The sequence below is a fragment of the Sparus aurata genome, chromosome 1 (assembly GCF_900880675.1).
Source record: "Sparus aurata chromosome 1, fSpaAur1.1, whole genome shotgun sequence".
NCBI classification, from domain to species: domain Eukaryota; kingdom Metazoa; phylum Chordata; class Actinopteri; order Spariformes; family Sparidae; genus Sparus; species Sparus aurata.
The window spans coordinates 5150034-5176899 of record NC_044187.1 but is presented as its reverse complement, the minus strand read 5'-3'; the positions used below and the strand labels follow the sequence as shown (position 1 = coordinate 5176899).

General features: G+C 40.8%; 2 protein-coding genes across 10 annotated transcripts in view; both read right to left on the bottom strand.

The window, feature by feature from the left end:
* The window catches only part of slit1b (slit homolog 1b (Drosophila)), a 60777-nt gene extending 52221 nt beyond the window's left edge, over window positions 1-8556 (bottom strand). The window contains exon 1 of the mRNA XM_030426828.1: window positions 8281-8556. Within this exon, the coding sequence (XP_030282688.1) occupies window positions 8281-8525 (245 nt within the window). The 5' untranslated portion in view covers window positions 8526-8556. The remainder of the gene's footprint in view (window positions 1-8280) is intronic.
* Window positions 8557-8984: 428 nt separating this feature from the next.
* Window positions 8985-23267, bottom strand: arhgap19 (Rho GTPase activating protein 19). Of its 9 annotated transcripts, none has more exons than XM_030426981.1 (13): window positions 23141-23267; window positions 21147-21421; window positions 20656-20736; window positions 20132-20341; window positions 19574-19800; window positions 19296-19382; window positions 19120-19185; window positions 18624-18830; window positions 18366-18473; window positions 18142-18255; window positions 17369-17470; window positions 12857-12901; window positions 8985-9008 (listed from the first exon to the last, which is right to left on the bottom strand). In XM_030426981.1, exons 1-13 carry the CDS (start codon window positions 23182-23184, stop codon window positions 9000-9002), a joined length of 1575 nt encoding a protein of 524 aa, XP_030282841.1. In that variant the 5' UTR covers window positions 23185-23267; the 3' UTR covers window positions 8985-8999. The 9 variants fall into 9 exon arrangements, 8 of the variants coding, with proteins under 8 accessions (XP_030282841.1, XP_030282824.1, XP_030282859.1 ...); XR_003984999.1 differs by lacking the exon at window positions 8985-9008 and adding an exon at window positions 11241-11553 and having other exon boundaries at window positions 17357-17470; XM_030426964.1 differs by lacking the exon at window positions 8985-9008 and adding an exon at window positions 11241-11553.
* Between the last annotated feature and the right edge of the window lie 3599 nt (window positions 23268-26866).

The window sequence follows — 26866 nt, the reverse complement described above, 5'->3', positions numbered from 1 at the left end:
GTCGAGCATCAGAGGATGGCAGTGAACGCTTGGTCAATACCAAGTCTTGATTACTTTGCTTATTATTTTTATATATTTTTCCAAATGATAAAAGCATGGTTTTGTAGATAAACATGAGTAGAGTCATCAAACTAAGGTGTCAGTTGCTTTTATATCAGTACAAAAACTTAGCAGTTTGGTGCCTTATGCTGGAGAGGCTGACAGTGAGTGAACAGGTGAATAACTATCATCCTGAGCCTTCAGCAGAACAGCCCGCTGTGCAGACAGATCCAGGTTTGTGCAGGTGAGCAGCACATTAATATCTGTATCTGTACATCCAACTACATGTTCTGTATCCTTATTCGTGCTCTAAACAGGGGAGGACTTAAACTAGACATGGTTGTTCGTTTAAGCCTGAAACCAATATGGGTTGATTAGAAGTTGCTATATTTCACTGAATAATAAAAAAAACAATTAATAATTATTGATATATTTTTGTCACAGCACATTAGAATGGTGTTACATCCAGTGTGTGTAATAATGATGTTACTAACCTACAATGATTCAGATGTAAACCATCATAAGCTCAATGAAATCTGAACATTAACCAACACTGAATATGATTGTTAAAATCTATATTTGGTCAAAAACAGATATCACGTATGAGCTAAAAATACCGGCCATCCGGATCTGCTTTTTAAAAAATCCTTTGAGCGACGCACATGAACACACAGTGCAGTAGGACGCATTTGAGCGTGCATGTGGCCGATCGATGCAAATGGATCATTTTAATCTGCAAATCAATTGCGCATCTGAGCAGGATGCTGGCACCAGTGCAGTATCAAGATACAGTGGTCACGGGCATAAACAAAATCCTGCTCTCCACAAGACCACAGTCTCTGAAGAGAGAGGCACAAACAGAGCAACAGTATACAGTCTCAACTGGTCTGCATAAACAAGGAAGAAACCCAACACTTTCCTGCTCCATCATCTATTTACTACAAATCTGCAGCCTGCTTAACATGATTCACATCTAAAAACAGTGTTTCTGAAGCTGGTTTGGATTACATTCGGACAAACCACACTTCAGTCCTAGCTGAAGCGACGAATCCATGAACCTAATCACATTGTCGGAACCCTGGTGTCAATATTTAGTGAAAACCTCCATTAAAATGGCCGCACTCACACCAAGTCAAACAAAGTGAAGGACAGAAATCCACAAATGCCATGGTAACTGCTCCAAACACTTCCCACAAACCCTTCTTAATACCTATTCAGAGCCTTTCTATGCAGCCCTGGGGTGGTTTCTCTCTTTGTCTGGTCATATGAGAACAGAGCGATCAGTACAATGTTGCTGAGCGGAACATTTCCAACCAGCCCTGGAGTGGTTCATTTGGACCAAAATCTGACTATGGACCAGTATCCCACCCAGATATTTGGTGAATGAACCAAAAAGTGAGCAGTAACCAGCAAATATTCTGCTGATCTGCACAAATTCATTTTCCTGACCAGGACAGTACAAATGTTGTTCCCAACCAGCTGTTATTGATCAGTTAAAACCAAACTATACTGTTACAATTACCAAGTCAACACAAGACTGTACTGCAGATGTAAGAGCAATCTTCACTGTCACCGTCATCCTCCTCTTCCTCTCTGTAAAAACTCCCTCACATCATTACCTTCCTCTTTCCCTCCATCACCAGCTCTTCCCCCCCGACAGCCTGAAACAGCTCTTCCTCCCTGTTCCTCGTCCTTCTGTTCCCTTCACCTCATCCCATCTTTCTCCCCAGATGCAGCACAGTGGATGTGTCTGATATTAGCGACCACACACACACACACACACACACACACACACATTCAGGTCTAATGACACTTCATTAGCGGCATCTTTCCCACTGAGGGGCTGCGGGGGAAATGTTGAGATAATTATAAGAGATGGACAGAGAGAGAGAGAAGCTGAGGCGGCAGTCAGTGGTAATGGAACTGAGAAACGGTGTGTGTGTTTGTGTGTGTGTGTGTGTGTTTGTGTGTGCGTGTGTGTGTGTGTGTACGTGAGACAGGAAGGGAAGGACTGCAGAGCGATAATGAAACACAAGGACAATGATTCACGCAGCTTCTTTACAGCTGACGTATTAAAAATGTATCATACTTTTTAATAAAACCTGCAGTATTTGCATCTAGGCCCACTCAAAGGTTCGGTTACTTTTAGGTTTTAAGATCCTGGAACAGTCTCGAAACCTTGAGGCGTTGCTCAAAGCACTGATAAAAAAAGACATTCGTACATTTTCTAAGTTCCGGAAACAATGTCCGGGTTCCTCAGGATGGTCTGCAGACCTCACTGTGGACGGTTTCCAAGTCTCTCCAAGAAACACTTTGGCTGTGAGGTCTGTCATTTGTACGGAGCTGTCATCACCAGCGAGGCCAACATTCCTGGGCGGTCATAAAGCTCCCAGGAAGTCACAATCAGTGTAGGTTAGGTCAAATCTCCACTGAGTAAAAGTCATGTAATCATAAATAACAAAAAACAGAACTTTGTGTTCTCTGTGTGTGTTCGGTGTCCAAGTGTGCATGAGGCAACATCAGTTTCTCGCTCTCTGCACAGTGTGTCAGACACTAAGGCTAATCCTCCTCACACTCAATTAGTTACCTCATTGGCAGACACACATAGTAACACAGACACACACACACAGATACATGTGTAGCTTGATTGATATTTTTCTCAATGACTTGTGCCCAATTTATATAATGATGTATCCAGAAACAGAAATAAACAGTCACAGTCTGAGGGCACAGTGTGTGTGACTGAGTGCTGTGTTTGAGTGGTGTCTGCACAGACACAACACACACACACACACACACAACACACACACACACACACACACACACACACACACACACAGACACACACACACAACACACACACACACACACACACAGATACTCAAGTCTCTCTGATGAAACATCTGAGTCCGACACACACCTCGACCTGCACTTTCTCACTCTCTCCTGTACGTACAAACACATGTCGACAGAGTTTGTTTAAACATTTCATCTTCCTGGTTTTGTGTCCAGTTCGTTTAGGTTCAGCAATGACAGTGAAAACCAGAAGACGTTCAGTATCAAACTCTGTCCATTTCAGATATCTGCATCTAGTTTTTGTTTGGCTGCTTAGGCACAACACAAACTTGAGGCAGGCTTCTAAATCTAAGATTTGTCTACTTACGACGAAATAGACGGATCCTTGTATTTATTTCAGTATTATTTCAGAGTATAGAGAGAAGAGTGCGAGGGAGGTAAAGGGACACAAAAGACCCAGTAGAGCCTGAAATTTCACATCTCACTTGGTGAATTTAGTTTGACAGGGTTGGTGACTGTTGGAAGAAGTGGAGGGACGAAACAAGACAGTTGTTGTTGTTTTTATTTATTTATTTTTAATAAAATGTGTTTAATACTGAAGCGCATTTCATTCACTGGAAAAGACCTCGTAATTACTGATATCATATCTTGTATAGTTTTTTTATTACAAAGATCTTGTATTATGAGATGAGGAAAGGTGCTGCGTTGTCTGCAGTCAAGCCAGCCGCGGTTTCGCGTTTGCTTGGTCAAATCAGCCGCACATTTTTTTCTAGTGCGCAAATCTACTAACATTTACGGAGATCGTAATGAAGGCGCTCTGAAGAGCTGCTGGTAGTAACTGTGGGTCAGACTGCAGTCTCACAGTCAGACCCATGAAACATACGCTGATAAGGATTTTGGAAAATATGTTTTTTATTACACATCAAAGTTGGGCAAATTGTCCTTTTTCTTTTTCTCTGTTAAGGATTTTGACACAGGACTACTCGAAAAGTACAAAGTAAACGTATCTTGAACTACTTATGGAAACAATGTTTTGTTTCTTGGGGGGGGGGTTTCTCACATTGTCTTTTACTTTGAAATCCGGAGGGATACCTTTGTGATACCTTCAGTTTATTACCGGGAGTAATTACTGTAAAAGTATCGTTTCATGGGTCTGATGATCTCATAATAACGAGATCCTGATCCTGATTCTCGTAATTATGAGATAAGGTGTCTAATTCTTTTTTTATACAGTGAATGCAACACGCTTCCGTAGTTTAACAATGATCTATCAGGTAAAATGACTGTTTTTGAGGAGGGCCATGAAACGCCTGACACAAAAAAAGATCAGACTGTCTCTGTGTCTCTATCCAGAATGTTGCTGGACCAATAAAATAACAATCTTATCCTGTCAGTGGCAACAACAAGCAGCTTTAGCTGACATTCTCTGACGGTCAAGGTTGCCCTTGAGGATTATGTCGTAGCTATTGTTGCATGTTTTGCACCTAAATTCGAAAACTTTTCATACAAAATATGTTAAAATAGGGCCCAGGTTTAAACTTTTAAAAGCTATAATCACCCTTTTAGTAAAGTATGAAGCTCACACTCCAGATTTTACCTGAGAATACGCTCATGAGTGTCCTCACAGACATCCTCTCTTTCTCTCTCTCTTTCTCACACTCTTTCCTCTTCTCCCGGCTCAAGTAACCGTGCTCATCAGGGCCCACAGGGGCATCCATTTTTCAGCGTTGCCATGACAATCCAACGAGGAGGGGGTGTTTAGTTTAACTGGTGCAGTCACCTTGATAAATGACCCTCTTATTGCCGCCTGTCTCCCAGGGAATACTGTACACACACTCTGTCTCCCTAACACACACACAGTGGCTAGCTGTCCAGCTGACACACACACTCAGATCACTTTACATGCTAATTGGGCGACAAGCCCTTTAACAAATAGCTGTTTAATGAGTTGGTCCTCTCCACTGCAGGGCAGAGCCTGTCTGAGTCCACAGGACGGGAGCCCAGAGCTCTGGGAGGAGGAATCAACGGTCAAGAGGTCACACTGGGTGTGTTTACATACACGGAGTAACGTCATTGAGTGTGGGTCTTATTCTTTGTAAGGGTCAGTTCACATGAATCAGAAAAATGTATATTGATTTTTTTTTTCTTAGAGATTAGAGATTAGAATATAAACTTTCCAAAGGGTATTTATTGGTAGAAATCTGAGATAATATTCATAATTGTGTTTTCATTAGTTTATAATCATCTGAGACCCCCCAAAATTATCATTTTTTTGTTACCTAAGGACAAGACTTTATTATTTGTATATCGGGAGCGGATCCTTTTCCACAGAGTCCACCATGTTACACCGCCATGTTAATATGGTAGCCCAGAATGTACAATCCACATCCAGATCTCATACCGATTTTATTTTTGTTTGTCAAGTATAGTTATGGGATTTGTTTGTTCAGGCTTAGGACAGACCAGGAGCAGTGTATCGTAAGCTCCACCTGAATAAAAATGGAAAAAACAGGTCATCCAAAGCTGACACATTTACTCTAAAATGTGCAGAAATCCAAACATGAAGCCAAGACATTTGGGTTTGGGTTTGGACATTTGTTTTCTCCTGATTACAGAGCCTTACATTTCTGCCAAGATTTGCTAAGAGACATGTGAGACTACTTGTTAACCAGAGACAAATCGCCGATGTGATTTACAACGACCTGTGTGATGTGTGATCTCAAAGGTGAGCGAGCAGGAAGGGCCGGTGACCAACTTCCTAAATTATGAACATCAAAAACGATGGCATCTGAGTGGCTACGGATGCGAGAGAACAACACGTTATTCTCTCCATTTGGAAAGTTGTTTTTTGAGATAAAATGACACATTTTCACATGATGCTGGTATTATCATATAGCTGTTGCATCAGACCAGTATCAGGATGACACTGTGTGACCGATCCTGGCGTAAACTGTCAAAAATCATGAAATTTGGTTTGAAGTTCATGACATCAATAACACCTTTCTGCTCTACTGAATGAAACAGCGACCACATTTATACCAATATGACTTAAGACTGATCAGTCCAAAGGTATTTTCTCCAGTTTCTCCACTCTGTCACTTTGTACAAGAAAAACCTCCAGCAGAGTAACGGTTACCATCTCCGCGATGTAAAAAGACAAACGAGCGAGTGGGTCTGCAGGCTCAGAGTTTTTTCCAGGCCATTTCTCTTTGACCAGGAGGCCCAAGCCTTCATCCCCGATCATAAAGCTATCAGCCTCCGAGGGGAAAACATCTTCCACGCTACAGTAAACCAGAGAGGAGGAAGGATAATGTATCTCTGCTGGCACCGCTGACAATCATCAATTATTCACACACAGGCACTCTAGAACCTGAAATAAACACACACATTTACAATGTACAAACACATACATGCTGCACTGAGAGTCCCATACAGTACACACTGTATAGTGTACACACTTAGAGCGGGAGGGAAAACGATTTTTGAGAGTGTTTCCTTATTTATATACACGTAGTCCACACTGCGATGTTCTGTAGGTTTTGCTTGAGGTTAGATTATCAGAGTTTCTCTAGCACAAGACTTAAAGATGTAACATGTGACATGCTTTGCTTTTCTGGGTGCATTTGATTTTGTAAATAACTGGCAGGAAAGTAGATGACAGATGTGATGTTGCAGAAGCGTGAATAACAATGTCCGTTCGTCAGACTTAAACAGCGATTTGCACCAACATTCAGCAATCACACAAGGAGAGATTCACTGCAGAACACGCAGAGAAACCAATAAAAACGCCAACTGTGTCCCAGCAGACCAGACAGCAGCAACATCACATTAGGTTCGTTAAGAAAAGAGCAATGACTGGAAAATGTGTTTTTCGCTGCTTATCTGGTTCTCTTGGAAAACACAGGACACCACAAACCAAACCGACAAAGTGGGTTGGAAATATCAGTTGGTTCTGTACATGTGCTGATATTATCCAAGTGATAATTCAGCCAGTGACAAGAAGCAGGATTCCCGGAAGTCTCATCAAAATTGGATCGATATATCAATATCATTCAGTCGTTCAAAGTCAAACTTTTGATTATGGCGACATGTATCATTCATTAAAGAGTCATGAAAACTGCATCTATAATACCTGTGGTGCAATCCGAGCTGGGCACCATTTTGCACATTCACACCTGTCAGGGTGCTTTGACTCTTGTTGGGATACAGAGGCAGGGCAAAGTACTGGGCTACAAGGCGCTCCAAACAGATGATTTTCACTGTACACTTCAAACCGGCAGTTGTGAGAACTCTATGTTGTTTCAAAGTATTATGGTCTTTTTCTTACTAAAGCTAACTAGCTTGTAAGCTAACCTTACACTGTTATTGCTGATTTATGATTTATCCCGCAATCAGGCGTATTTAAATGTTTCAGTCTCGCCCTTTGATGGCGTATAATGCGAGAACAAGTCCAGTAGTAACGTTTCAGACTAGCAGTGGAAACGCACAGGTTGCTGATGTTAAGCAGTGGTATTATTTTTATTTGATGACTTGATTGATGCCGTGAATTTGTGAAGGAATTGTGAACTTTGTTCAGATAAAATATGGTTTAAAGACCAAACCATCCATCTGATTTTTTCAGTGGTGGCTTGGGTCCCCCCTATTAGTGATTTGACAGTCTCAATCTTATCTACAGCTTGAAATATGAACTAAACAAATACCTCCTAAGTGATGCAAAGATGTGTATCTGCAGTACACTTGTTTTCTTCATTTTACTTCCAGAATAGACTTGTTTGAGAAGAAGAGGAGCAACTTAATAGGACATACACAACACAAGATTATAATACACATTTCTGGTCCTTGTGCAGTTTTACTGTAAAAAAAAAAAAAAAAAAAAAGTAGAACAATTTACCGACAGGAACAGAATTAAAAGAGGTCCATGAGGGGAAGGATATGATATCCTTGGATTTTTTTTTTATCTTAATTTGAAAGGAGGTCTACATGCATGCTTGTCTGTGTGATATGAGGTTAAACAGAAGGAGCATGATAGACGAGACACTGCAACAAACCGCAAACACAAAGATACTGTGAAAAACCTAAAAACAGCGCGAGTCTCACTAATTATTAATTTGATCACTACACACACACACACACACACACACACACACACACACACACACAATACTGACTTTTTTCTTCCTTCATCTATGCAATATAAATATGTGCAAAACCTGAAAGCACACACAGATTATGTATGTTTGATTATACTTGTGAGGACCTTATAAGCCTTACATACAAACCAAGCCTAAACCTAAAATCTGGTCTCGAAACCGAATCATTCTGCGCTCCTTTAAGTGAGGAGCAGCAATATGCCGTCACTTTGAAGGATTCCCCTCATCTATCCACCTGGTCCTCAGAAGTATAGAAGAATATGAACACACACGTGGTCAGAGCATGACTACTCACAGCCTCTCAGTCCCTCTGGGGATGTTTTTGGGTATGGAGTGGATCCCCAGGCCATGGCAGTCCACCGTGTTCCCCAGGCAGCTGCAGAGAGCGGGGCACGCCTCCACACCTCCCCGTCCGGCCACCAGCACCAGGACACCCAACGCCAGCATCGTCCGCAGCCCAGACCAAAAAGCCCGGCCTGGGGCCGCCGCAATCCCACAGCCTCCTGACCCAGCTCCATCCCCGCTTCTCCCAGCAGGCATCCTGCTCTCCTGCAGCACACTGCAGAAACCAGCCAACAGATGCTTCCTACTCCTTTACCTTTCCTTCTCCCTGGGATGACTGACCAGCACCACCTCTACAACCTCTGTAAAAATGCTGTAGTAAGAAAGTGCAATGAGTCAAATGCTTGATGAGGCAACAGCACGGCCAGGTGAAGTTCAGCTCGGACTGAACAGCTGCCACTTGATCCCAAAGTGGCCTTTCAGAGAGAGAAAGAGAAAAAGGCAAGGCAAGGCAAAAAAAAAGACAAGTATATCTTCTTCTTGTCCCCGGCTTTCGAGCTCCCTCCAATTGGCTTCTCTTCTTCTACTCTCCCGTGTGTTCTCTGCTCTCTCTCCCTCTCTCTCTCCCGTGCAGCCGTACAGTGTGTTTGCCTCTCCCCTCCACTTTTCATTGAGTCATTGTGCACTGAACAGTGAGCCGCTAGAAAAAAAAAAAGAAAGGGGGGGACTCCCTCACTCCCTCTATCTCACACACACACACACACACACACACACACACACACACAGAGCAATCATCTATCAAAAGCCTTTACAAATAACAGCACAGAGACTCCTCCCACGCCACCCCCCAGTCACACACATACATGTACACACACACACACACACACACGCACGCACACACACACACAGCAGCACCCGGAGTGAACTCACATCTATTCAGTGACAGCGGTAGCAGGAGCCGCCACCTCCAGTGACGGCAGCCTTTTTCTCTCTCTCTCTTCCCCTCTCCCTTTATCTGTCTATCTCCCTCGCCCACATGCGCTCTCCTCCCCTGGGGGAAGAAAAGACCCCAAGGCTGCATGGACATGAGAAGAGAGAGAGAATTGAGAGAGAGAAGGAGGAGAGGAGAGGAGAGGAGAGGAGAGGAGAGGAGAGGAAATCGTGATCACCCTGAAGCATCCGACCGGGGAGCTCCAGTGAAAATGCGAAGACAGAAACAATTTGTGGAGCGAAACATTAAATGTGAAATAAAAGGAAGCAGCGAGGGAGTTCTGCTCGGTGTTAAATGGGATCATATTTTCTTGCCACAGCTCAGTGCCAAAGCAGCACACCGGGCTGCAGGAACTTGGCTTAGTTGGGGAGGGAGGTTTTTTTTTTTTTTTTTTTGTGAGACTGGCATAACTGGAATGCCATAAGCTGCCAGAGAGCTTACTCAGAAGTCTATTATGAATTCACTGGCAAGGCTCTGAAATTCAAATGGAGCCTGGCTGAGTTTTTTTTTTTTTTTAATCTCCAGAGAAACGCTGGTTTGAGCTTTCTGTGATTGCCATATTACCAAAGGAACAGAGAGAAGAAAATCCGGATAAAGTGTAAAGCCAAGGAAACATAAATCTAGCACCAAAACAGAAGGGCTACAACACATGAAAAAAAAACAATAATAATAATTATATACTGTGATTGTGATATTCAGATTGGTGGGAATGCTCATTTTTGCATCACAGTGCTCATTTTCACTGAAAACAATAATAAAATGGTGACAATTGTTGGCGTTTGTACCAAACGAACATGTGGAGAAAAAGATTTGTACCCAGCACATCTCTGCTGCACTGCAGTACTGCAGCACAGGCCATTTGAATAATACTCCCATTAATTGTGCAGCCCCACAAAACAGTTTACAACATTTTTGGGGATAAAAACGAAAAACTGTTGTGCTGCAACTGAAACATTTTTCATTACCAATTAATCTGTGGGGATGTTCCTCAATCAACCCATTAATGGTGGAGTTGTTAATTGCCAGATATAAGTTAAAATCTACTTTCCTATTTGAAGTTCAAGCCAATTGTCATTTTGTCCAAACAAAAAAAAAGATATTCAATTTTACAATGTAAAACTAAAAGAAGCAAATGATCTGATTTGAGAAGCTGAATCCTGCAAATATTTAGATGTTTTGTTTTATTAATCAACTAACCTCTCAGAAGATGAACTGTATGATGGATTAAGTGGGTTCATAAAGGTCTCAGACATTGGAGGGAAAGGCAAAAATAATAATAACGGACTCTTTTTCTTTAATGTTTTTGCTTTGCTTGCATCCGTTTTCATATTCATCACTACATCATCAGTGATTTGTTTGATATATCCCGGGGTTATGTCTGAGGATTATAATTACATTTCCTCTGAATAAGAGATTAGATTTAGCGTTTGTTTGCAGTCTGACGACCAGCGACTGGAGGGCTCAGTTTACCCAGCTTTTTATTTACCACCATACATGAGTGATTATTGCTCGTGGCCTCACTTTGTCTTCTCCCTGCAGACTCAGTATGACGGGTTAATTTAACCAGCCGCTCTTCAGAAGTAATGGAAAACAAATTGGCCACAGGCAGCGCCCGTCTGCGGCTGAATTGAATGACTCATTCAGCGATAATCTGCAACAAAGGGAGGGACGAGATGTTGACATCTCCAGGGGGGTGGACCCCCTTATTGCTGGGGCCTTAATAGGTTTTTTCTGAGAAACGGGTGGGTGGTGGGGGGGTGTGTTTGCTCCAGACGCGTCTGAATTGATTTCTGGAAGGACGGAGCAGATGCTTTTGTTTCTAACGCGTCAACTCACAAAACCTTCTGAATTAATATCATTATCACAAAAACACCTAATGACTCTCACACAAGAGCAGTTCTCTAATCATAAAATTAGCCTAGCTGATAAATATGCAAAGTGGTTGATTTGATCAATTAAGCCAACTGATGTGACTGCTAAGATACAAGTTTACATTCAAACAATTTATTCCCATTTCCGACTGTTTGCAGTGCAGGTGTGAGAGAAAGTACTACAATGTCAGATAATGTTTCATGTTTTAGCAGACGACAAACATTTAAACAGCTAAAACCATCGATCAATTAATCAATTTGTCTAAAGACAAAATAAAAGCTGGAGTGAAGACCTTTTGTCTCCCTCTTGTGGCAGTTAGGTTTCTCGGACTGAAGCTCCACTTCGTCACTGTAGCCTATTCCTCAACTGCAGCTGCTTCCCTCTTCAGGTCTAGAAAATTCAAGGTTTAAATACCCTGGAATACTGCGGGAATACAGAGAGGTTAATATCCATTTGTTGTACTGTTGCTGTTTTATGAAGCCATTTCAAATCATGAATTTGTATGTTTTTATTAAGCAGTAGACTTGACCTGAATAAAAAGCCTTTCAACAGTTTCACTGCAGGGGACACCTAATGCCCAGCTCTAATTAAGGAGCCTGTCAAATCAGATTTCCTGTCAAAGCATACAGCTATATTTAAATATAGGTAAACGCTCATCGTATTAAAACTATGCTTCACTGATCTCGTCACTGAGGGTTGGTGCAGGTTCTTTATCTCAGTAAACTCACTTCTCGTTTTGGTAAAGGCCGCGTTTTAGCAAGCAACTGGTTTCAGGGATGCATGCTACAACTAGTGCAGCATTTTCACACATTACATGGCGGTATGCACCTTTAAAGTTGGTCTGCCAACAGCCAATAAACACAGAAGAAGAACAACGACAATGACATTTGCTGTGTCTCAATTCAGGGTCTGCATCCTTCAGAGGAGCATTTGAAGGCCAATGACGTCACAACGCCATGTGAAGGCTGTCCCAAATCGAAAGCTCCTCCAAATGCTCCTTCTTTTCCCTGTTTTTGGAGGATGCACCGCTACTATCCTTCGCGGCCTCACATATCCCAAGATTCTTTGCGGGCCCGAAAAAGAAGAAAAACAGAGAGAAAGTGGCGACATTGCGTGGCGAAGATCGTCCCTTTTGCGGGCCTGGGTGGCAGAAATCGTGATGTAAGGGTAAAACATCTGGTGACGCAATAAGGAAATGCTCCAAAGGCTAGACCGTCTCATTTAACAACAGCTGAGGACGCCTTCGAAGACTGCAGAGGCCGGTTCTTTTGAAGGATGCAGACCCTAAATTGAGACACAGCAATAGAGCTGCTGAACCCCTGTAGAGCCGCATGTGTCGTCACCAGAGTGGGTGTTGTCTTTCAAGTTCAGAAGACGACAACGCAACCGAATCTGGCATTATGTGTTGCAATTGTGTTCGGAGACGAGGGAATAAGTCTGAGCTGAACACAATAAATCATTTTAGAGCTGTGAGTAATAAATCAACCATCTTTACCTGATATATCTCAGCTGTTTTACAGTCAGGGCTGAATAAACTAGAGGATGTTGTGATTATTGATTATCGGCAGTAAGAAGCAAGAAATTATCGCTTATCGTATTGGCTGAAAAAAATCCCAAATTGTGCATCCCTGTTTGGTTTGCTTTGCTCCCAAAAATAAGTTTAGTTTAAAGAGAATACGGATCATCTCTCAGGCAGGAGAATCACTCTGAACTGCTGAATCCCTACCAGCTCCTGGGACACCTCACTGGCTGAGCCTGACCTCTGACCTTCCTGGAAAGGGGACACAGAGTTTCTTGATGGGTATCGATATAACATTACCATTACTGTAAGAATACATCTTGATTAAAACTCCATTGTAACATCACAACAATAGCAAAGATTCATCTGCATTTCACTGTGGCCGTCTTATTTTCAGATACACAGAGTGATCTTAAAGATTCAACAACATGATAAATAATGGAATACATCTTGTTCGTGGAATTTGAAAACCAGGAAGAGTCTTATTAAAAAATGTTCACACTTCACACTTGATGTTACTTAAATTACATATAATCACAATCATGAAATGCAAAGATACATTTTGAGTTAGATAAAAACAGGTATTGCTCATGAGGGCTTTTATGACACAAAAACTATTATAGTAGTTGTATAGTTAACAAACTAAAGACACAAACTTGTAATATTTTCACCAGACCTCCACTTTATCTGACAGCGCCCTCTAGTGGGCAAAAGAAGCACCATGAAGATGAAAAGTCTTTAAAATAAAAGTCTTCATACTGACTGCCTACTACAGCATAAAATTCACAAATACAACAGAAAACAAAGACAAATTAATTCAAACATAACAACAAACTTTAAGAGGAAACATAAAAAGTTTTAATCCAAAGCAGTTCGCCAAGGAATCCAATGTACAGGGTTAACTTATTTTACACTAAAATACAAAAAAAACAAAGGTTACCACAGTTCAAACCAGAAGGTACAACGGTCACAGATGAATTCATGGCAACACTGGAAGAGTTGTGATTGTTGTGAACACATGAGAAGATAATCTTTGTCCTGATAACATGATGTTTATCACTTTTCATTGACCCTCATTAACAAAAGGAATAAGGTGCAACTAACCATTCAGCTAACGTCTAAAACGGACTCAAAATCCTCCAACTATGATCTGTAATGCCGTTGTTCTCACAGTGTACAGGAGAACTCATCAGTGAGTTTGAAGTACATCAGTTTCACATTTATATAAAAAAAGGGGAAAAAAATAGACAGACTTAAAACAAAACGGCTCTGAAGGGCTTTCTGTGTCCACATATAAAACAATAATTCACATTACAAACAATGCAACTGCTCTTGTCTTGAGGACAAAAAAAGTAAACGTTCAAAATAAAAAAAGGGAAAAGAATGTACCTTAAATTCTGGCTCATAGATTTCTACCACAAAGAGAAAAATAGTCTCCCAATCTGCGATATATAAAAACAATCCAATCTAGCTCTCCAATAAAACCGGCTTGTAATGCTGCAGTCTACGGAGAGCTGACAAAGATGAAGAAACAACAGGAAGAAATCCCAAATCTGGTTTCAAAAGGATACCGAGATGAATTAAGTCAGTATTATTATTTTAAAAAAAATGTAAAAAAGTCCTGCACAGACCGTATGTACGATACTCAGTAAACGAGAGGAGGTTTAGTGTCCATCTACACCTTACAGGTCATCATATTCAACACCTCAATCACCTTCAACAAACCCATCATTACAACTTCCACAACACCTTCAAAACAGGATGCACCAATAACAGTTTCAACACAGAGACATATGTTAGACATCGTCTATAAAAGCCAAATGTGAAGAATTTCTCCAAATTCTACAAAAACTGCATACAGTTGAGGTTCAGGCGGAGATGTCTCAGAGCTGGTGGTGGATCACCACCAACTCTGCAGCTGAACTCCTGTTCTCCCGACAGAGGAGCAATTTCTCCATCAAGGCCTGAACTTTTAGTGAAAACTAATTAAGCTGCCAGTGCTGAAAATATGAAACTGGTATTGCTGCATCTTTACTTGCAACACAACAAATTGAGCAGACGTCGGTTAAGTCGAGCCATGAAAAGTAAAGCTGAAGGAACTGAGAGCTGCACAAATATATAAAAAGGGAGATAGAGTTGCACTTTTCACTTCCTTCAAACACAGATCCAACTTCTTTATGTTATGTGTCGGTTGAAAACTGCTTAATGTCCCTCTCCTCACACACAACCTTAAAAATACTGTCATTTTAAACTTATCTGTTTAAATATTTGGGGAAGGTATTCTTAAATGCAATATTAATGACTGTAACAGACTCATGTTTGATCATAAACCATTATAAACCAAAAACAGTTTTTGCTGAGACACAAACTGTTGAAGCTGTCCAAACATGTCAAGTTCCTTTCTTGCTTCACTCAGACTCATCTAAAGAGCGTGGCCTCTTCTTAACATGCTTCTCCTCAGTACTGGAGCACACACACATACATGAACATTCTGTCATTATGAACTCGCACCCATGCTGATGGAAAGTCAGGTGAAGTTTTGTAGTCCACAAAACATTTCTGCAGCTTCAGTCCAACAGCATAATAGCATTCTCCCATACAACTGAAGCAGCTAGAGACTTGTTTTGAAAGAACATGGACAACATCAGATGGTTCTAAACAGCTCGTCTGTAATCTGAGTCTCCAGAAGCTCTAACATTGCTAAACTGATTTGAAAAGAAGTTATTTACATGTAAGCAGGGTGCAGGCAAACCAGCTCAGTTTAACAGCTACAGCGTGGATTTCATCTAAATAAAAAAACAGATGATGTAAATAACATTAACATAATTCAATTTGGGATCTCAGGGCCTCTGAAGACCTGGATCGGACGAGCCGTATGGTTGTTCTTGATGGTTGCTTTTGGATGTTTTAGTTCAAGCAATACAGAAATGTTTTGTGGATTACAAAACTTGACCCAATTTTGCATCAGCATCAGGTGAGTAGATAATGACCGAATCTCCATTATTGGGTGACTTGTTCCTTTAAGAAGAGATGACTAACAGATTGCTGCTCATTTTGACCAGTGTCAATATATACAAAACACACTTTCGACTTTCATTTAAACCTTCCACGTAACAAATCCCTCAAACACTTTCATAAGTAAAACAAAACTTCCAGCTGAAGAAAAACAAAAAATAAAATGTTTAAAAAAATATCTGAAGTTCCAGGAGACATTCTCAAAATTTAAAAATTTGTATCAAAGAAAGTCACAAACTTGAATCCCAGTCACAGATTTCACAATGGACAAGTTTGTGAGCGTAGTAAATGTGATTGATCGAGTTTCAATCCTGAAACATTTGAAAAATAAAGTGACAACACTGATTCTGCATCAGCAGCTATTAAAGAGAGACAACATAAAGTACCAAAACCAAACATCAGTTCGCAATAAGTCTTAACACACACATACACACACAGACTGTACAACATGTATAAATATTCTACACTCTACAACAGACTGTACACTCAGTTTGCTAGTGGTCATAGATTCTGTTACAGTAGCTAAAAAAACAACTTAAGTGATAATAACTGGCACATGCAGGTCTGAGCCAGCAAAGCCAAACCAAAGCTAGGAACTGATTATTGTTTAAATGAGTCACACTCAGGGTGAATAGTTAAGCACAATCTAAAAAAAGAGAGAAGATGACCAAAGAAAAATGTTTCACGTGCCTTGAAATAAAGAGTCAATCCAAAGGCTATTGAAACTGTGTCATCATGTGTTATAAAAACAATCAAGAAATAAGATTTGCACACTCACAGCAGCAGCTACAGACTTTATCTGGTCCTACAGACCCACAAACCAAAAGCCTTTAGTTCAATTAAAAGCAAAAGGCTGATCAGTGATCCAATATTTTCATACATTGTTTATCAATAAGCTAAAAATTTACTTTCTATCCAACGTTCTAGGTTTAATTATTGATAATCAGAGCTGGAGAAATTTGAAACATTCACACATCACAACAACAAACACACATCCAGAAGCAAAAACAAATTATGAGATGTCACACACTGCGATCATCATGATGATATCCCAGTCATATTACAAGGGAGGAAGAGTTCCTGGATTTGGTTTGGCTATTCTGGCCAAGACTAAAAGCTGCAATATATTAGTCACAGTTAAAACAGACCAACTACGATAAAAATATGATGACAAACAACAGGAATAGTAACACTGATACTGCCCAAGTCCTGTCCGTGACGAGGAGGAGGCGTCAGGTTTTACAGTGAGATCTCCTGAGCAGGAGAGAAACACATCCTGGCCACAGAGGGAGAGTCCTGCTGAGAGATGAATGAAGGGAGGAAAGGGAGGTGGGAGGATGGAAGGATGGAAAAAAGGCACACTTAAAGTAACATAAACAACAATCACTAGCAGGAAAATGTTTTCTCAACCCATATTTTACCATTTAAGTTGACTGAGGGAGGGAGGACACAATGTGAGGCCATGAATACAAGGACAGATATTTACATGGGACATTTTCATGAGCAACAGATCAGTTTGAAATATGTCAGGGAGCTGTTGGATGAGCTGTTAGATGAAGAGCTGCATGCAAGAGGCAATACTACAGGGTGGAAAACATCTTCTCACACATTTGTTGTTACGAAAGGCCACTAAATGTAAAGTATCTGGACAGTGATTTTTCTGGTGTTAGATGAGTAAGAGCAGGGAAATACCTTGTGTCATACCTTTGAAACCTTCAGTGCTTTGTTCTTATTGAAAGTAAAGTCTGGGTTTTTTACTACCAGCCCCTCCTTCCCCAACATAGGATTATTTAATGGGCTGTTCACCTGTAAACACACACACACACACACACACACACACACCAAAGTTGCATTATAATTGTGTGATAGACACTTTTGGGTCACCAGAGAGGTTTGTTGCAGACATGAGTCAAAAGTTAAAGTGAAACTCTCGCCAAAATGCAACCTAGGCTGTATTTGTGAATGTGATCGACACTTCTCGACTGGCAGGATGGCGGCGAGCGGAAGAAACAACTGGTTACGTGAGTTGTTCAAAAACTTTCTTTTAGTAAACTCTGTGTACACACATAATGTTCTCAATGCTCGTGTTCATGTGTAGAGACCCTGGTGATACTACCAGCAAAGTTTCATGTTGTGTCGAGACTTTTTAGTGTGTTAGAGATTTTTTGATGCTAACAGAGCATTTGCCCCTAGTACTCCCATTGAAAATTATTTTGACCCGAAAATAAAAAAATACGGTGCTTTCATCGTAATTATGTTTTTACACAAAAGTTTGACTCGGGTACATTGACAAAAAAAGCCTAGGCTGCATTTTGGCGAGAGTTCCCCTTTAATCATGATTCAAATAAGATAATCAAGATAATACAAAGCCAAACATGCGTAGACACTATTGAGAGAAATACAAATAAAAATATAAGTATTAGAAATTGATAATAGACATTGTTAAGCTAACTGTGGTAAAGAAGACAAAGACTCACTGCTTGCAGGATGACGTTCTCTTTTCCAGGTTTTCTTCCAGCCCTGGTCAGACTGTCAGGGGAGATGTGTCTAACCCGCTTCTCTGCCGTCAGCTGTTCACCACGAGCTTTACGCTGTTACCAGAGCAAGTTTTAAAAGGGTTACTTTGGCTAAGAGGATACACGCTATGTAATTTTTAGGTGACAAGTTTAAGTAAAATAACAGACTGAGCGGCTTTTCGCACCTTGATGAGACCACCAAAGGAGCGAGAACGAGGATGTTTCTTGCTGGGAGCTGGGTGGGCCTGGTGGTGCTCGCTGGTAGGCGTCCCTGAGGTTGTCTGTTTGACCAACTGTAGAGAGAAAGAGAGAACCATATTTAAAAAAGGCACAAACTGGCATTTGAGAAGTTCAACAGCAGACGAAGCTTAGTTTCTACATTTCTACATTTTCAGCTGAGTCTACTGAACTGTAGGATAGTACAAAAAAACTCAGAAGTGAACCTGTCGGACGAGTTTCTTCTTCTTGGCAGAGTCCGGCATGTTTTGATGAACATGTCTGAAGAGCTCCTTCAGAGCCTCCTCCGTGTATTGTTGAGCTGGTGACTGGCACTGCTCCTGAGAGCTTTGGCCCAGAGGAGCTGCCCTCTTCAGGGGCAACACTCTGCGCTGGGCAGGGGAGCTGCTCGCTGCCAACAGCTCCAGGTCATCCTGAGTGAGGAGAGGGCAAGTCAGTGTACTTTCAATGGAAGCTATTTTACATGTGTGAAAAAGCAATAGGGCCGTTTGCAAGTCAGTTCACAGCCTTGGATAATTACAGTGCATTTACAATGTTCATATTCCCCTAAAAGATGAATTTGTTTAGAGAAAAGGAAGGAAATAAATTAATAGAAACAAGGCTATCTTGTAACAGGAGGGGAAGTGAGGACAGAGTGCTCAGCATTTTGTGGTGTGTTTATGCAGGACAGATGGGGCTCTAACGTAGCCTCCTTTCACCAACCTTGGTCTGCAGAGCCTTGTTCCCACTGAAATGCACTCTGGCATAATCCCGCAGGTATACTGGCGCCTGAACAACACAGAGACGACACACATGTCACTCATCCACAGATTGTCCATTAAACCAGTAACATAGTATGTTCCGAGAGCTTTCTCTGCATGCGTGTGGTCGGTAATCACCCTGAAGAGTTTCTGCGAGTGTTTAATCAGAAAGGCCATGCTGTTGTTCAGTTTCTTCAGATTGTCTTTTAAGTCACTGGCGGTCATCTGGAGAAGACAGAAACGACATCATTAAATCACTAAAGGGCATATATATATTTTTAATAATAGGGAGTGCTGTTCACCATAATTATCCATCAACGTTCATTGAAAAAAAATTGGGATCTACGATTTTTGATCACTTGCAAGCCTTGAGTCTATAAATCATTATTATGCATTTCTAAAACCACAGATCTTACATGTCTGGGCCAGAGGACGTGCGGGGCAAACATGAGGGCCAGGTTGAAGGCAGACATCTTGTTCTTGTCCTGCTGCTTGGCGGTGTGGTAGAGCAGGTCCAGCAGCAGTTTGAGCAGTGAGCGGTTGGCCTGAGGTAACAGCAGGAAGAGGAGCTGCAGGGCTTCGATCTGACGCTCCTTGTTGGGTATCGCAGTCTTGTTGCCGTGTTCGTCAAACAGAGTCATATCTGAAACAAGGGTGGAGGAAAGAATGTCAACACCAGATTCAATAAAATCATTATGAAAACAGTAGTGCATTTTTCCCTAATGTCATACAATTACAAAAAAAGGACACAAACATTTCAATCTGCCTCTTGCATTTGTACTGAGAAGTGCATTTAAAGACGGAATCACTGGCATTTCTGGCACCTTGACTGACGAATTTCCTGGGTTAAAGTGTGCTTCTTAAAAATGCTGCATGTGATTTACTAAAATGTCTGGCAAACAATGACAACATGTAAGAATACCCAAGTATCAATACATTAAAGTAGAACAGAAAGTGTATCAGTGTTTTCATACCAGCTATCTTAAGGTGTGCATGGAAGTGTCTGTGTGTGAGCAGGGGCTCAGGCAGCTCTCCCAGGAAAGTCTTGAGTAACGTGGCGACGTCGTTTGGGTGAAAGTCTCCAGACTCCAGGTTGACGTCGGCCCCGCTATTGAGGAGCTCCTTCAGGGTCTGCTGCCGAATACTGTTTCCTGGCACCCTGAACAGTCCCTCAACGTGCAGATCTGAGTGCACAAGAACAGGTGGACGTTGGCAAGGTCAACTTTAAAACGTGATCATTCCAAACTTGGTTGGTCTTTTTTATTTGTGTGCTCATTCTTTCTTGAAATGTTCTTCTTGCTGATAAGGCCAAACAGAAAACATGCCAAGAACACCATTTCAAACACAAATCGAGAGAAGTAAAACTGACAGCGGACTAAAGGGGCTTTTAATCGTGTAAAAGTAATTATGCATGTATTGTGTTAAAATCAAACCCTTTTCAGAACACAGTTTTCTCTGACCATTGGAAAAGGATGTGTGTGTTATTTAGATGACTCACTTTTGGTGAGGTACTCAATGAGCTGGTAGATCTGGGCAATGCAGCTCTCTGTCAGCGGGGTTCCAAACACAACACCTTTATCTGTGAATGTATTAGAGGAGATGAGAGTTACTGGAAGACCCCTCAAAGAAATAACTCTTGTTCCTTCCAACAGGAAAGTATCATCAGTAATGAGCAGGGTAACAAGGGTGAAATGATGATAATAACTGATTGATGGCTTCTCGTCGACCTCATCAAAGAACACACATGTACATGAGATAAACAAACAAATACATAGTGAACAGGTAGCAGCATATGTTGCAGTGTGTTTAGAACCAGATGTTTAATTCCACTGTAAAGAACTGAAAGAAGAGTCAGATGTTCACTGAGATGATCTGCTTGCTGCCTTTTGTGGTCTTATGAACACTCTAAATACTATTTTATATACACAAACACATAGTGGCTACTAATAGTTGTAGTTTTTAATGCATGGCACATTGTTGACCTCTGACCTTTGCGTTTGAGGAAGTTCAAAGAACGAAAGAAGCCTCCATTTCCACCTGTTGGGGTCTTGGGGCTCTCCTCACCAAGAAGCTGTGCAAACTCAGTCCCGGGGAGATCAATAAGGCGAGTGATATTACTAAGCACAAGTTCCAGGAAAATGTCGGGGTTCTCATGGCGGAGCTTCTCCACAAAAAAGTCTGGGTTGAAGATGACGGGCGGTCGGCCAGCACGAGAGCCCCCCGGTGATTCATCATGATTGGTCACCATACTGCAGGCTGTTCCTCTGAGAAGGAGACACGGGGAGATTGTAAACACAGTTTTCACGTAGTATGGGGAAGGACATCATGCGCACCTGGAGGGTATGTAAACAGAGCTGGCAACACAGTCTTAACTTTCCTTTATATACTGGTTCAAACTCTCCCTCTGGAACAGAATTAAATAGTGTTTGGTTTCGTCCTGTTTAGTCTGATTGATGTTTTTGTGTTAGATTATAATCAGAATCCATGTAAATGCACCCACTGTGGTATCTTTCTCTCTCCTGTACATCTCCTTCTGTTACTGCCATAAATCTACCACTTGGATTCATTGATAAATTTGACTTTTTCTTTGTTAAACTCTGGTATTTCTCAGCCCATATCAAGTGTTCAGCCTCTTGTCCTCTGAAACCACTCCAACAAATTCTGTATCTGTGATGAAAAAGTTTTTCTGTCTCTCAGGGAGCCAAGCTTGACATATCGATCTCCCGACAGTGTGCTCACTTTGTGTTTGCATGATCGTGCTTTGGATACAACTGATCCAGTTTCTGCTAAATGTTTGAAATTGACATGCACTGCACATTTACAAACGTTGACCCCAATGTTAAAAATAATAATAATTTAAAAACAGAGTTTACAAATGTGCTTTGACAAACAAGCAAAAGCAGCAAACTCAGGAAGACAGTACCGCAGAATAAACACTCAACAGTCGAGCCAAACACAAGTCTAGTCAAAGGTGAGTTGACACCAGAGGGCAGAACAGAACATGTAAAAGTAAAAGGAATACAAGCTAATGAAAAGAGGATAATGCAAAAAAAAAGGACAGTGAGAAGATGACATCACATCTGAGGAATTAAAAACAGACAAATAGACCCAAATTAAGAATAACAATTAAACCCCCAAAACTTTCATTTACTTTAAGATTCCCCCAGATTTCCAGATCCAAGTGACAATATTAGAGCTTTCAATGAGTTTTCAGACTTTTGCAGCATACTGTACAGGTCTATTGTGTCCCAAGCTCATTTAACCATGATGACTTCCTCAGTTTTAATTCAGACTATGGAAATGTCTTTCTGGAGCCACAGAGGAAAGCAAACAGTCGGATGCATAACAAATGAAGTGCTGTGTGAAACTGTCATATAACCGTCATATATTTAACCCCTGTAGTTAAATCTGACACGTTACAATCTAAAACCTCACAAAGTAGTCCAACGTTTCCACAAGGCTTGGACAGAAGCTTACAAAGGCAGTGTTTGTTACGATGCTCTTGATATTATGGCCACAAATGAACAAAAGGTACACGTATGCACAAACGAAAGGGGCAGTGGATTAAGGTCACTTTCAGTCAGTTACTCCATCACAAACTGAACGTTAGCTATCTTAAACAAACTAGCCAACATAAACTCTGATCTATGTCAACGCTACCAACTCAAAGTGCACCAGCTAACACCGCTGCACGCAACTAATTCTGACTTAAGTCGAAATAAACGTTTAAATTGCCAGCAACAACCTCAACACCAATAGATTTTAGCTAACGTTAGCAGCAGCGAACTAAAGCAGCTAACTAACGTTAGTTAGCTAAATGACTTCCTTGAGCTAACTGACTGACAGTCCTTGTCAGTTAGTCTCACCAACGTATGTTTCCTGTTTTAATTCGGTCGAATGAAGCTTCAGTCGTGACTAACGCTAACTCTATCGACCTGTTAATACAATCGAGATTTATCAAAGTAATCGAAAATAATATTTACCTTCTATTATGCGTGTTTTCATCGACATCTTTACCCGCAGCCATCTTCCGTTTGAATCCTCCGCTGTTATCGTCCAGGCCCCGCCCACCGCGTCAACCATTGGTAGTTTGTTGAATATGGGCGTGACGTGTGGGCGCTGATTTGCATGTCCCTCGCTGCGATTGGTCGGTTTGAATTCAGTAGCTGTGTCAAGAGGAAAACAACATCTGTGTGCAACATTTAGCCAAAGGAGTCAAACTAAAGAAACCTCAACAATAAATAAATAAACAAATATATATATATATATATATATATATATATATATATATATATATATATATATATATATATATAAAAAAAATAAATAGAGTAATACCCAACAAACACTTTCATAACAGTATTTCACATCTTTTTTTTTTATTTCCATGTATCACAAACATCTCTGAATCTTCTACCCTCCTTCCTCCAGCCTCTTGTTCCAACTCCTCTCCCTTTTTCACTTTTACCAGGAAAAGAAATGGGTGACAGAGTGGACAAAATGTATCTGCGGTACAATTACTGTGCAAAGAAACACAGTAACAACAAAAATCACAAAATTGCAGAGCTACAAACTGCAAATAAAAACAGAATAACAGAAGTACAATGTACAACAAGCATTTTTACAAGGAAAACTGTATCAAATGTACACTTTTGCAGATGTTTTTTTTTTACATTTTCAATTGTTTGTATGGTGTGGAAGTTTCGCTGGAGGCAGCAGTCGAGTGTCTCTCTGTTTTTTTCCCACATTTACGCTTTAAACATTCGTCATCATACGCTTTATTCAGAGGAAGGAAGCGTTGCCTTATATTAGAAGATGGTCCTCTGAGAAGTGATGAGGAGGAACAAGCAGCCTGCCGTCTATGGTCACTCTGTAAGTTAAACAGCTTTACAATTGTTGCACAGTTTGGTCTCAGTTTTGATCGTCCATTACAATTTGAAATATTTAGTTTTGCTGGATGTTGTCGCATTTTGCAAAACAGCAAGCTGGTGTGTTTAAATGGGTGTCAAGGAGGCTGACCATGGGTTTCACAGCAGCAGTGTATGGTGACTCTTGCAACAGAGTGACGTACAGCTACAGAAGCACTTGTGCTCCCAAAGGCTCAAGGTGAACATTTATTGTCTGTACAATGCTTACGAGAAAGACTTTGAGTCAAGATTTTGGCTCAGTCCTGGGCGAAGCCACAGATGGTCGTATGAATTTGAAGCCGACATCGAGGCTGAATATGAATTTAAGTTTGAGGACTACAGGGATGACGGTTGTGTTAGCATCGAGGAAGAGTTGCTATCTAACGGAATACACTCTTATCTGCAAATCAGTGACCTGAGAGAAAGTGATGCAGGCCAGTATGACTTCAATTTCAAAACAGGAAGCTTTAAATGGAGGGGAGTTTTACCTGCAACATATTTGACTGTAACAGCTACAGATGCACACAAACTGACACAGTGCATGGATGGGGTTAAGAAAACATCATGTTTTGGCAGCAAAATGTTTTGGCGGTCGCTAAAATTAGTTTTGTCAGCTGAAACAATCCCTCCTCCTCTTGATGAGGAAGTCAGCACATACACAAGTGATCTGAATGTAAAATTAAAAGTACAATCGTAATCGTACAAAAGGTGATATGAAATGTAGTCTGTAGTCTCAACCCATTCAACTCTTTGTAACTTCTGTTGTTTTTACCATGGTATGTAAGTACTGTTGTGTAGTGGAAAGCAAATGATTTACTATTCTGAGGTGCTATAACTGCAGGATGAAAATAAATAGGAAATGTGAGATTGCAGCATTAACTGCTATGTTAGAGGAGCGCTCTGAGTTTCTCAAACTGATATGGAACATTTTTCATTTTATAGTTAATTTTTGTTCACAAATCTCCTTCAGATGCTCCGAGACTTCCCTCTGTGTCAGTGAGTCCCTCTGCTGAGATAGTGGAGGGCAGTTCAGTGACTCTGACCTGTAGCAGTGATGCTAACCCAGCAGCTAATTACACCTGGTACAAGAAGAACCAAACACTGATTCAAGGACCAGAAGGCGTCTATCATTTCTCCTCCATCAGCTCTGAGGACAGAGAGAACTACTCCTGCAAGTCTTAGAATCAGTATGGAGAGATCAACTCTATGTCTGTGTTTATAGATGTCCAGTGTGAGTACAAAACACTTTTGAGGCAGATGGTTCACACATTTATAGCTGTGTTGCGTTGCTTTGAACACTTTGGCCCCGCAACCTCGACAGGATCTTGTTTCATCACATTGTTAGAAATAGTTTTCCATACCTGTGACACCAAATAAAACTCTACTGTTGACATTTTTCATGGAACTGCCTGTGCCAAAAGTAAAAGTTTCCCAAAAGTTACAAGTCACTGCTGTAGTCACAGCTGCTGTTGGCCAATTGAACACTGTTAACAGAAAATAGTTCTCTAACCGTGTAATGTCACATTTAGAGCATGCTAGCATTGAATTCATAAATGTCCGTATCTCCTCCAGATGCTCCAAAGCTTCCCTCTGTGTCAGTGAGTCCCTCTGCTGAGATAGTGGAGGGCAGTTCAGTGACTCTGACCTGTAGCAGTGATGCTAACCCAGCAGCTAAATACACCTGGAACAAGAAGAATGAAGACTCACCAAAAGCATCAGGACAGATCTTCAACATCACTGACTTCAGAGCTGAACACAGTGGGAATTATTACTGTGAGGTCCAGAATACAAGAGGGCGTTATAAATCCACTTTACATCTGGGTGTGACAGGTTAATTACATTCACACACGCATACATGTGAATGATGCTAACAGTGGACTAAGTGTCTTTTCTGATCCAAGTGTGGACCTCTGTCTCTGGTCAATTTGGAAAAACAAAATTGGAACATAAAATGTGCTTTTGAGTATTTTTAAACAAATTGCAAAGAGGAAGTTTCAATGACATTGACCTATCAAAGAATGGGCTTCCATAAACTGCAGTGGAACTCTCTGTACCCTTATTTCACCTATTATAGTTTGTTTACCAAGGAGACTTTCTTTGTTTCCTTCTGAAGTTGATAATTTACTTTGATTTCGGCAATACTTAAACATCTTCCTGTGATACTGAAATGACAAAATATTTCATGGCCACTGTAATTGAGAAATAATAATGTTTTATTTGCAAATCATAAGAGTTACATTTTAAAGATGAGAAATGAAAGGAGAAAGACGCACTCCAATACAACTAAAAATGTCCTGAATTTAAAGGGGAATTATATAGTCTTGGAGAAGAAATTTTAACACAGAATTGTAATATTTATATTATAAATATATATCAAATTATTATTTTCCTTAAGTGAATAAACTAGCTGTTCTGAGGAAAATAGGGTCCCAGAACACTGTGTGAAGCTAGAAATGTGACAGAGTCCGCCACATATGAACCAAGTAAAACAGTATGAAATTTGTTGTCCTTTAAGGTCGGCTTGTTTGTTCAGTTAATTCGGTCATGAAAACAAAGAGACATTTCCCTCTCTGTGCTACAGAGGGCGACATTGTGCAGAAAGTTTAGGCATTTAGTTTTAAATCCTGCCTGTGTTCCCAGCACTTTCTTGGCTTGTACTTCATTTGGTTTTTGTATTTTTTTCATTTCTTATCATTGGATTTGCCCATTATGTGTTTGTTGCCTTTTGAATTTTCTTTTTTGTATTTTCTGATTTTCTATTCAGACCTCAGCTTTGTTATTAAAGCTGCACTTTTGCAGGCC

What these genes read in the sequence shown, in the direction of transcription:
- arhgap19 (XM_030426959.1), bottom strand. Translation starts at nt 23,184, where the DNA reads ATGGCTGCGGGTAAAGATGTCGATGAAAACACGCATAATAGAAG. An exon ending in TGCACACCTTAAGATAGCTG is followed by an intron (nt 19,801 to 20,131) that starts GTATGAAAACAC and finishes CCCTTGTTTCAG; the next exon opens with ATATGACTCTGTTTGACGAA. An exon ending in AAGCACTGAAGGTTTCAAAG is followed by an intron (nt 12,902 to 17,368) that starts GTATGACACAAG and finishes TCCCCTTTCCAG; the next exon opens with GAAGGTCAGAGGTCAGGCTC.